The sequence below is a fragment of the Lithobates pipiens genome, unplaced genomic scaffold (genome assembly GCF_037356315.1).
Source record: "Lithobates pipiens isolate NorthernLeopardFrog02 unplaced genomic scaffold, aLitPip1_a1.2 Scaffold_19, whole genome shotgun sequence".
Lineage (NCBI taxonomy): Eukaryota > Metazoa > Chordata > Amphibia > Anura > Ranidae > Lithobates > Lithobates pipiens.
In genome coordinates this window covers 239,474,386-239,486,638 of record NW_027507764.1, presented here as the reverse complement: position 1 = coordinate 239,486,638, position 12,253 = coordinate 239,474,386, and the positions used below count along the sequence as shown (strand labels likewise).

General features: G+C 44.5%; 1 protein-coding gene across 4 annotated transcripts in view; it reads left to right on the top strand.

Annotated features, from left to right (window-relative positions):
- Positions 1-12,253, top strand: part of TRIP13 (thyroid hormone receptor interactor 13) — a 187,251-nt gene that overhangs the window by 139,533 nt on the left and 35,465 nt on the right. For all 4 annotated transcript variants that reach the window (XM_077491827.1, XM_077491826.1, XM_077491825.1 and 1 more), the window contains one exon: positions 113-182. In XM_077491827.1, the coding sequence (XP_077347953.1) occupies positions 113-182 (70 nt within the window). The remainder of the gene's footprint in view (positions 1-112; positions 183-12,253) is intronic.

The window sequence follows — 12,253 nt, the reverse complement described above, 5'->3', positions numbered from 1 at the left end:
CTAAAGGTAACCTTTGTGTGTGTATAGTTTGATTTATATGGTAAAAATTATACATTAATTGTGAATTAAACTGTCACAAAATATTTTTACTGCAATTTTTATATTGTTTCAGAAAAAGTGAAGGTCTAAGTGGCAGGGTTCTGAGAAAAATTCCCTTTCTGGCACATGCACTTTTCATACAAGTAAGTAATAAGCACAATGAAGAGAATTTATCAAGCAACTTTCCAGTAGCATCTGGTGCCCATTTGTTAAATTTGGCTCTTTCTCATTTAGCAGAGGATTTGAAATATTTTATCTTAATCTTACATTATTGGACACAGTAGAAGTAGACAGGAACATGGGACTATGCAGCTGCCTTTAGAAGACTGGACAGTGGCAAACAAGTATAACCACTCCTACCCCTCCTTTTACTAGTGTCCTCCTGTGAGAGAAGCAAACCATGGCTTGTTTGTTCCACCTCCTTTTTTTTTTTTTTGTCTGGATTTTTTTCTACTAGCAAGAATTTTAAGTTCATGCAAAGCCTCTGGGGCTCTGCTTCTGGAGCGACCGATGTTCCTCTTTTCCCTGGAAGCTGTACCCAGAATTCTCTGGGAATAATTTGCAGAGCTGGCCTGTATTGTGTTCCTTTGTGCACTTTAATCTAGCTACCCTTGGTGCAATGTGATGAGTTAGCCACAGAGTGCTTTACAGGTCTATAGATGTGGTCCACCCATCTGAGAAAACCCTTTCCCTGATGCTTTATTAGGGTGTATACCCACCAGAAGGATCCTACTTATTTATCTGCTGAGGACCGCAGGAGTCTAAAGAGCAATGCTGCAAAAGGTCATGGCTTTGGCCCTTCTGGGAGCCTGTTTGACTGATCCAAGTCCTCCAAGGGGTTAAAAATCTTGGTAGCTCCATCTGCGACACTTCTTTGTCACAAGTGTGATGTGGGAGAGTTAACACTTTTGGTGTCAACCTCAGGCCCCGCTGCCCAGTCACCCCAATTTAGCCTGCACTGATTCTACCATGGTGACTCGTACTGCGCATGCGCCATGCCATTTTGAACTACGCGTGTGGACCGGCTTATATTTTGTCACCATCTGCTCAAATGCTCCAGCACTCTGATCCTCAAGGACACAATTGGGCTCTCTGCTGCCTCCAAGTGACTATTCATAGATGGAGGTAATAGCCTAGACCTTTGTTCCCTGCCTGATTTTCTACCCTCCTCAGAGGCCTATTCAACCTCTTTCAGAGGTGGTTCCTTTCTGCTTATCTTGAGGAGTTCTCTGCAGCTTTGTCTTATTTATGTCGAGGACTTCAGTCATGTTGGTTTATTCAGAATGCAGGGATTACTTAGGAGGATAAGGGTTGTGCCTTGTCTGCTTTTGTTGACCTGGTCCCCGAGGAGTCTCAGTCTGTTGAAATCTCTACTTAATGTAAGGACCATTTCAGTCCTTTCTGATGCAGTACATAGGTTTTTTGACCTGGAGCAGCCTGCATAAGCCATTCCAAAGGTCACCAGCCTGGGTTATTTCACGAATTTGTTGCAACTGACATAAGGCAGGTACCAAACCCAGACCTCCCAACTACCTCTGTCATTTATTCTGTGCTCTGCTGCCCCATCTGCAGGTCCAGGACAGACATGGAAAGTGAATCCCTGGACAATTTTATCAAGAAAGTCACTGGGAGGAAAATTACCTTTTTCACAGGAAAAATAAAGTAACACTTTTCTTCTGACCCTATGAAGAGTTTTTTGTTTCTTGCACAGTTACAAGGCAAAGCCTGGACCTTCATTCCCCCAGAAGGCCTGAACTACTCAGTCTACCAGTTCCACAAATATGTTATCTTCTCAATAAAGGAAGAATGCAAGAAGATCTGAACAAATTAACAGGGTGGGCAACTACATGGCAAATGAGTTTTAACCACTTAAAGAGGAAGTAAACCCTGATGGGTTTACTTCCTCTTTCATTCCCTGCAAAGGCAAAGCATAATGGACTACTATGCATCGCATAGTAGCCCATTATGTGTCACTTACCTGACACAGGAGCCAGCGATGTCACCGCTGTCCCCTGTAGTCCGGCGCATCCATCTTTTCGGTGGGGTCTCGCAGCTCCGCCGCTGTGATTCGGCAGAACCGCGATGACGTCACTCCCGCGCATGCGCATGGGAGCCGACACGCGCGGCAGCTCCATTGTTGGAAATGCCGCGCTCAGTGCGCCTGCGCGCCGCTGTCTACGGCGCATGCGCCGTAGACAGCGGTGCCTGTCTTCGGGCAAATATCTCCTAAACCGTATAGGTTTAGGAGATATTTCTTGGACCTACAGGTAAGCCTTAATCTAGGCTTACCTGTAGGTCAAAGTGGTTTGTAAGGGTTTACAACCACTTTAAGGACCGCCGCATGTAAATGTACGTCGGCACAATGGCACCGACAGGCACAAGCACGTACATGTGTGTGCTTGCCTTCCAGCGGGTGGGGGGGTCCGATCGGACCCCCTCCCGCTGGCTGCGGCAGTCCATTTCGCTTCAGGAACGATCCGGGATGAGGGGATGGCTGTTGGTTTCTGGCCATCCCCTCTCGATCGCTCCTGGCGAATGAGAAGCTTCCCCCGCCTGTGTAGTGTAAACACAGGCAGGGAGGAAGTGATGTCACTCTCCTCGGGGCGGTCTTTTTGACCGGACTGCGAGGAGAGCAGAGATAGTAAGTGCACCAACACTACACTGACATGTAGGTACACATAGGCACACAAATCACCCCCCTGATCCCCCCCAGCCGCCACCCCCCCCAGTCACAGTGTCACTGATTGTAGTGATCATTTATTTACGGATCACTGCATTTAGTGTCAGTTGTGACAGTAAAAAGTGTCAGGGCAGTTAGTGTTAGGTCCAGGGTAGCCCCCTATCCCCCTAATAAAGGTTTAACCCCCTGATTGCCCCTAGAGTTAACCCTTTCACCCCCTTTTGCCAGTGTCACTAAGCGATCGTTTTTCTGATTGCTGCATTAGTGTCACTGGTGCCGCTAGGTAGCTAGTTATTTTTTTAGGTTCACCGCCAGGTTTTTATAGCGTTAGGTACCCCCATATACTACCTAATAAAGATTTTAACCCCCTGATTGCCCCTAGAGTTAACCCTTTCACCAGCGATCACCGTATAAGTGTTACGGGTGACTTTGGTTAGTTAGTTTGCTTTTTATAGCATCAGGGCACCCACCATTTATTACTCAATAAAGGTTTAACCCCCTGATCACCCAGCGGGTGATATCAATTAGGTTTTAGGGTCAGGGTCTGCGTCACCCCAGGCAGCGCTAGGTTAGTGCCAGTACCGCTAACACCCACGCACAAAGCATACACCTCCCGTAGTGGTATAGTATCTGAACAGATCAATATCTGATCTGATCAGATCTATACTAGCGTCCCCAGCAGTTTAGGGTTCCAAAAAAACGCATTGTTAGCGGGATCAGCCCAGATACCTGCTAACGGCTGCGTTTTGCCCCTCCGCCCAGCCCACCCAAGTGCAGCATCGATCGATCACTGTCACTTACAAAACACTAAACACATAACTGCAGCGTTCGCAGAGTCAGACCTGATCCCTGCGATCGCTAACAGTTTTTTTTGGTAGCGTTTTATATTTAAATCCTGAAGGCGGTGCTTGGTTTTCGGGGTCCCGTACGCGGCTAGGTTCCCAAAAAGTCCCCCACATGTGGTATCCCTGTACTCAAAAGAAGCAGCAGAATGAATTTTGGGGTGTAATTTCACTTATGCCCATAGCATGTGTGAGCAATATATCATTTAGTGACAACTTTGTGCAAAAAAAAAATTTTTTTTAATTCCTGCAACTTGTGGCAAAATATAAAATATTTCATGGACTCAACATGCCTCTCAGTAAATAGCTTAAGGGGTCTACTTTCCAAAATGGGGTAATTTGGGGGGGGGGGGGGTTGTGCTATTTTGGCATTTTATGGCCTTTCGAAACTGTGATAGGTAGTGAGGAGTGAAATCAAAAATTTGCACCCTTAGAAATCCTGAAGGCAGTGATTGGTTTTCGGGGTCCCGTACGCGACTAGGCTCCCAAAAAGTCCCACATATGTGGTATCCCCGTACTCAGGAGAAGCAGCAGAATATATTTTGGGGTGCAATTCCACATAGAACTATGGCATGTGTGAGCAATATATCATTTAGTGACAACTTTTTGTAAACTTTTTTTTTTTTTGTGTCATTATTCAATCACTTGGGACAAAAAAAATATTCAACGGACTCAACATGCCACTCAGCAATTTTCTTGGGGTGTCTACTTTCCAAAATGGGGTCATTTGGGGGGGGGGGGTTTGTACTGCCCTGCCATTTTAGCACCTCAAGAAATAAGATAGGCAGTCATAAATTAAAAGCTGTGTAAATTCCAGAAAATGTACTCTAGTTTGTAGACGCTATAATTTTTGCGCAAACCAATAAATATACGCTTATTGACATTTTTTTTTTTTTTACTAAAGACATGTGGCTGAATACATTTTGGACTAAATGTATGACTAAAATTTAGTTTATTCGATTTTTCTTATAACAAAAAGTAGATAATATCTTTTTTTTTTCTTCAAAATTTTCAGTCTTTTTCCTTTTATATCGTAAAAAATAAAAATCGCAGAGGCAATCAAATACCATCAAAAGAAAGCTCTATTTGTGGGAAGAAAAGGACGCAAATTTTGTTTGGGTACAATATTGCATGACCGCGCAATTACCCGTTAAAGCAGTGCAGTGCGAAATTGTAAAAAGACCTCTGGTCCTTAGGCTGAAAATTGGTCCGGGGCTTAAGTGGTTAATGTAGAAAAATGTTACATAAAACATTTAGGTGGCAAAAGTATGAATGCAATCTATACACTAGAGGGAGAACCTCTGGGGGAATCTAGGATGGAAAAGGACCTTGGAGTCCTAGTAGATGATAGGCTCAGCAATGGCATGCAATGCCAAGCTAATGCTAACAAAGCAAACAGAATATTGGCATGCATTAAAAAAGGGATTAACTCCAGAGATGAAACAATAATTTTCCCACTCTACAAGACTCTGGTCCGGCCGCACCTGGAGTATGGTGTCCAGTTCTGGACACCAGTCCTCAGGAAGAATGTACTGGGAATGGCGTGAGTACAAAGAAGGGCAACAAAGCTAATAAAGGGTTTGGAGGATATTGGTTATGAAGAAAGGTTGTAAGCACTGAATTTATTCTGTTGACCCCCACAATGGGAATAAAACTTTTTTTGCGGAAGGGAGTTTAACAAGACACGTGGCCACTCATTAAAGTTAGAAGAAAAGAGGTTTAACCATAAACTACATAGAGGGGTCTTTACTGTAAGAGCGGCAAGGATGTGAAATAGCGGGGGGGTTGGGGATCATGGATAGTTTCAAAAAACTATTAGGCCCCTTTCACACTGAGGCACTTCTAAACTGCCAGTAAAAAATTTGAGCACTTTTGAAAAGCTTTCCATTAATTTCAATAGAGGGGCGTTTTTTCACCGCACTGCCTCAGTGTGAAAGCATTCATTGATTTTAGTGGAAATAGGTTTTTGGGCACTTTTTTTAATGTGAAAGCGCCCCAGTGTGAAAGGGGTCTTGGATAAGCACCTGAACAACTACAACATACATAGATATACAAGGTAATACTGACATATAATCACACACACATAGGTTGGACTTGGTCTTTTTTTAACCTCACCTACTATGTACCTATGTAAAGGATGCCCCTGCTTTTGAAAGGGGGATATATCTGCTGGTCTTTCTGGCCATTTAGTATTGTGAAATTTGTATCCAGAGCTTGGTATGCTGTGGCTACAACCTGAAATTTCGTCTCTACCGCCAACTCATATCATGTTCTCAAACTTGTCAATGTCCCTGCAGAAACTGGTGGACCTCCAGGATGCCCTGGAAGAAATTCTCTCGTTACTGTTGCAGAGAAAGATCATTCAAATATATTTACCACCCCAAGGCAAAAGGCTCATCCACCCTACACTGGATCTGAAGGTTTTAAACACTTTCCTCTGGATTGAAAAGTTCCATACAGAATTCACCCCTCAGTCATTGCTTGCTTCCACTTAGGGGACCTCTTGGCCTCCATGGACCTCAAGAATGACTACTTGCATGTCCCCATCTTCCCTGTGCATTAACATTTCCAGTGAGCTTGCCATATTATGAATTTGTTGCACTGTCCTTTGGTTTGTCCACTGTATTTTAGGTTTTCACCACGGTTCTAGCCTTGGTCCTCTGCATCTAGGATTTTCACCACGGTGCTAGCCCCGGTCCTTGCCTTGTTTGTTGCACTCTCAGGACACCCCAACTGGGATTTCTGGGTGGCCTCCTTCTGAGAGGACAGGCTCTATCATCCATTGCCCAGAATGCAAATATTCTCCTGCAGTGTAGATTTCCATGCAGTGGAGGACATTTTGCTATGATAAGCATTTTTATAAATCACGTTCAAGTATATATTGCTCTTTTAATGCTAGATCAACTACCCAGTCCCAACGGAGATTTGAGTGGATCCTGAATCTCCAGAAGTCTTCAGTGGAACTATCTCATTGCTTGGAGTATCTCAGCCTAATCCATGATGCAACCCTATGCAGTTTTCCTCCATCAGGACAAACTCCAGACCTTCTACTTCCATGTTCAGACTTTGCAGCCCAGGAGCTGACAAACCCACTACTTTAGCATGAGGGCTCCAGGCTTAATTGTGGCCCCCTTTAAGCCAGTTCTTTATGCCAAATTCCGCTTCAGACAGTTGCAACTTAACATTCTGGCAAGAAAGCTAAGACTGTCACATCCTCTTGACCAGTGAAACCAGGATTGTCCTACCATGGTGGGTCATAAATCCATAGTTTGAGTCGGGAGCTTCTCTTTTCCCACTAGTCCGTAAGGTTCTCATGATGGGTGCCAACCTATTAGGCTGGGGAGGGGTCTCTGATACCCTCTTGATGTAGGGGACTTGGTTATCGGAGGAACATTCCTCAGTCATGCAGCATAGAGCGACTTGGTTGCCCCTGCAAGGCTGAACTTCTCAACTTCAAGGTCATCTCGGATTCAGTCAGATAATGCCACAATAGTGGCATAGATCAACCATCAGGGAGAACCGAAAGTCTTGCAGCTTAAAGAGATGTAGACTTATTTTTGGCTTTGGCTAAACTTTCCATTCCTATTTGCTGTGCACATTCCGGGCATTGTCAATTGGCAGGCGGATTTCCTCAGTCATCAATGTTTAGATTTAGTAGTGTCTTCACCTACTCTACTGAACAGGTTTATCTCCAGGTCCAGAGATCCTCTAGACTTCGAAAGTGGATGCTCTGGTGGCTCAGTGGGGTCTCTTCAACCTGTTCTACACCTTTTCTTCTCTGAAACTTCCACAGGATCCAGATGGAGCACATTCAGGTGATTCCCATCATACCGAACTGGCCAAGGAGGACATAGTACTCAGACCTTGTTTGACTCCTGGCAGACTTTCCGCTGACCTTCCTTGTTCATTTGAATCTTTGTCTCAAAAACTGATTCACCATTCTGTTTTTTGGTCGCTGGCTTTGATGGTTTTGCTATTGAAACCCAGGTCCTGAGGGACTACATATAATGAATAGAAAGGGAGGATGTAAGGTGGAAAAAGATCTTTAAGAGATATCTTACTTTGTTTGTGTTCATTTTATGTGACTACATTTTTCTATTGTGAGTTGGTGATCAGACGAAGATTTGCTGTTTGGTTATATTGTTTTTTTTTTCGTTTGAACAAAAGTTTTATTAGGCAAAGGTGTACATGGCACTGGTAAAAAGAAAAGCACTGCATATAATGTAATTACATTACATATACAAATCATCATAAACTTGGTAGGCACTTATGTGAGAGTGAGTCAATTGGTATATAAGGATATGTAAAATTAACATGTACTATTACATTGATGTTAATGTTTTACGTCCCTTATGTACGGGTTTCGGATTCTTGTAGCCAACAGTCCCAAATTCTGTTATATTTGGCTGGACAGCAGCTATTGATGTATAGGATTTTTTTGTGTGCCAAGGTCATGTTTACATCCCTCTTCCATTCTATCACAGTTGGGGGTTACATAGTTATAGTTACATAGTTAGTAACTAGGTTGAATAAAGACGCCAGTCCATCCAGTTCAACCTGAGTGTCTACAATTGTCCCTGTACATTTCACACTCACATCGGTCCCTGCCCTCAAGGAGCCCACAATCTAAGGTCCCCATTCATGTACTAGGGACAATTTTTGGACAGAAGCCAATTAACCTACCTGCTTGTCTTTGGAGTGTGGTAGGAAACCGGAGTACCCAGAGGAAACCCACGCAGGCACAAGGAGAACATGCAAACTCCAGGCAGGTAGTGTCGGGTTGGGATTCGAACCAGCGACCTTCAACGATGGCTGCAATATCAGCCCTACCCCCCTAATAAGCCCTAGTTAAAGTCCTTCTATGTCTTATTCTCAGGGTAGGGCTTATTTTCGGGGAAAGAGGGTGGGGCTTATTTGGGGGTAGGGCTTATATTGCAGCCATCACCGACACTCACGCTAGGTCTTATTTTAGGGGAAACGGGGTAGTAGTGATTAAAGTCTGGGAGGGCTGTGTCGGTTGGATTTTTAAGTGTCTGCCATGAAAGTTTGTGTCCATTATTCCCCCACATGAAGGGTTTAAGGAGAGCTTCCAGCGATTTAATTTTTTTTAGGGGTAAATAAACTGGAGTGTGCCATAGAATATACAGCACCTTGGGTAGTAGTACCATCTTTATTAGGTTAATGCGACCCATACCCCCAGGGGCAAGCGGGACCAAGTGTGTATTTTAGACTTAACTAGGGAAAATAGTAGTTCGATATTTAAGGCAATGTAGTTTGTCGGGGTTCTGGATATATATTATATACCCAGGTATTTGATTATATCGACCCCCTGAAGTGGTAAATTTGGTCTGAGATTCTTCGGGTGGAAAACTGTCAATTGGCAGAATCTGAGACTTTCCCCAATTGATCTTCAGACCGGAGAATGTCCCAAATTGTTAAATCATTTGTAGGGCATTGTGTAAGGAAGGTCCAGAATCGGATAGGTAGAGCAAAGTGTTAGCGTAGAGACTGATTTTTTCAGTTAGAGGTCCGAATGTTAGCCCTCTGATCTCTGGATTTGCACGGATGGACACGGCAAGGGGTTCCGCAGCCAGTGCATATAGGAGTGGGGAAAGCGGTCAGCCCTGTCTCGTGCCTCTGCTGGGAGTGGACCAACTATCGCTAGTTAGGTCAAATGCGTGTGTGGGGCGACCCCTATGGATATCCTCTGGACCAATGATTGGCAGCGGTGAATGTTCCTCATATAAATAGATTTAATAGAAAAAGCCTCATTGCGCAGTACTGTTGATAAAGAGCTTTTTATTCCAAAAAGTATAAAGGTATTAAACTCACATGTATGGGTGCCTAATGTCCTGGCACCCGGAGTGAACAGCAGGTATAAGTAAATCCGGGAAATCCACCTGGTTAGATCATGCAGCTGCTGGCTCAGTGAAGGCTTGATTTCCGGATTGAATCTGTGGATGGAATTGTGTCACGATAAAGTGACTCAACCTCTATGAATTTCGGCCTATCAGATTGTCTGTCCTCAGGAAGTTACCAACTTCGTGCGTGGCAGAGAAGCATGAGTACTCACGCGCTTGTGGGATTCTATTTCTCCAGGTATCAATTGGGTGAATGGAAGAGATGAGTTTGGAGACGTTGCTGTCTCCTGTCTGTCCTGCAACTAATGATGGGGGTCTAAGCCTGTCAAGCATAGTATTCAATATGGTGTTGAAGTCTCCTAGCCAGACTGCCTGTATCGCGGGGTGTCTGTCTGTGAAGGAGAAACCCTCCATGATTATTGATATGGAGAACAAGGGAGGGACATAGAATGCCATGATGAGGAATGGTTCCCCATATAATTTTAGTGGTTAAGAATGCATCTGTACACTGTGGGTCAGTTTAGGCCTCACAGAGCTCAAAGTGTACCGATTTTGCAATGAGCACAAACACTCCTCTAGAATGGGATGTGTACATTGAGTGGAACGCCCATCCAATCCATGGGCGCCAGAGGGCCATCTGCAGTCTGCCCTCCACATGTGTTTCCACCAATACCACCACATCAGCCCTCTGTTTCTTAAGGAATGCGAAGGCTGCCGTACGCTTGATTTCCTCAAGCAGGCCCCTCACGCTCCAGGTAAGACATTTTATAGACTCCATATGAGGTTGTCTATAGTATTAAACAGCTCAGTCAAACTGTAACCCTAGTTTCTTGTAAGCCAGCCTTCAGAAACCTTCTCGCTCACAAACATCGCTACCAATTGTGAATATGATATAACATATATGTACCTTTTCAAAATTAAGCATTTTTGGGCAGAAACCTGTGTCCAAGTAGCAGCAAACACTTTTTAAGTTTAACCGTAGTACCGTTCCACCCTCCCTACCCTGCACCTTCCCCAACTGGTGGGGGCATACTCCCTAAACAAAACTTTAACCAGAGTCAAGGAAATAACAGTCAGTTTGATCTTGCCAAGGAGAAAAAAAACAAATGGAGCCACTGTAGCTTTAAAACGTAGCTAGATGTCAGCCAAGAAAGCAGGTGTACAAATAGCAAAGTAATACGTTCCCAGGCATATGCATGGATAGGAACATGTCCTTTTCTGTCATGGCTCCAGGTATTTGGACTGTGTTCTTTGTAGGTGCAAGGGGCAAAGTCACGCTGCACCGTACATATATCTGGTAGGACTGTTGCTCTCCCGAGGCTCTTGCATCTTAAGTAGCTTAGTGGAAAAATGTGACAGTCCTCAGATGAGGGTGCCCGTTATCACAGTTCTTTAGTTAAAGTTGGTGACCTTCATGGATGGACATGGATCTGAATCCAAGTAACACCACCTCAATCTCCAGGCATACAGCTCACAAAGAGCACCGTTCCCCCAAATGCCAGGGCCCATAATCGCAAGGCAAGAGGCTCGCATTCTGGCCCCTCCAACAGCCTCTGTCCCGGTTAGGTCTGTCACAGGTCCCATCTCAGGTTAGGGGATATGGCAAAACGTTCAACTAGGATGGGATGTCCATTAAGTTCCACAACTAGAACAGGGGAACAGTCTGGCTCCCTTCAGTACAATGTAAGAGAGGGTGTCTGAACTGACCCTATTTCATAAGTAGAGTATACAGTGGGAAGCCTGGTGCACTAACCGGATAATGTGTTTTATACTCACTTGATCGATCCGCCCTTGCAGGTGTTGTTCAGCGTTCTATCCAGGTGATCAATTCTTCAGGATCTTCAAAGAACGATGCTATGCTGTCGTATTCCACCCCAAGCCTGACTGGGAACAACATGGCGTATTTGAAATGGTGATCACTGAGCTTGCATTTAGCCTCCATAAAGCTTTGGCGGTGGCGTTGTATCTCCACCGAAAAGTCGGGAAAGACAGCGACAGGGCCTGTTGCCCTTTTCTCTGGCCATTCTCAGTGCTGTGTCTCTTTCCTTGTAATTTAGCAACTTGACGTTAAAAGTGCGGTGGGGGGGGGGGCTCCTTGCGGGGATTGTCTGGCCGGCATGCAATGCGCTCTTTCCACCGCCAGCATGGGGGAGAAGCCATCTCTACCATAGGAAGTAATCGGCAACTGTTCAAGAAATTTGGTAGGGTCCTTACTTTCTGCCCCCTCCAGGAGCCCGATTAGGTGCAGATTGCATCTCCTGAGTCTGTTCTCCATGTCATCCTGCTTGGAGAATAGCTGCTGTATTTGTTGCATGCGATTTGACCCAGTTTGCAAAGGAGGGCTGGCATCCTCTACAGTACTCTTGCGAGTCTCTGTGGTTCTGACTCTATCACTGAGTTTTTGTAGATCTTGGCTTATTAGAGAGATATTCACTTTAACTTCTTCTATCTGAGCAGTTAGCGATGTTCGGCAGAATGTAATGCAGAGCTTGACAAATTTGCTTGGAATCTAGGAGCCAGCTAAAAAAGTTAGGAGCCAGGTCGGTAACGGCGATCCGGACCTGTCCCTGGCCTGACATGGAGACGAGTGAGGGGAAGATGGCGCCCCCCTCCAAGTCATTGCCCATTAGCTCTTAGAGGGACGTTTTATTCATTTTTATTTTTTTCAAATGACATATGAGATCTGGGGTCTCTCTGACCCCAGATCTCATATTTAAGAGGACCTGTCATGCTTTTTTCTATTACAAGGGATTTTTACATTCCTTGTAATAGGAATAAAAGTGACACCAATTTTTTTAAAGGAACAGTAAAAAAATAAAAAATAAAAGTTA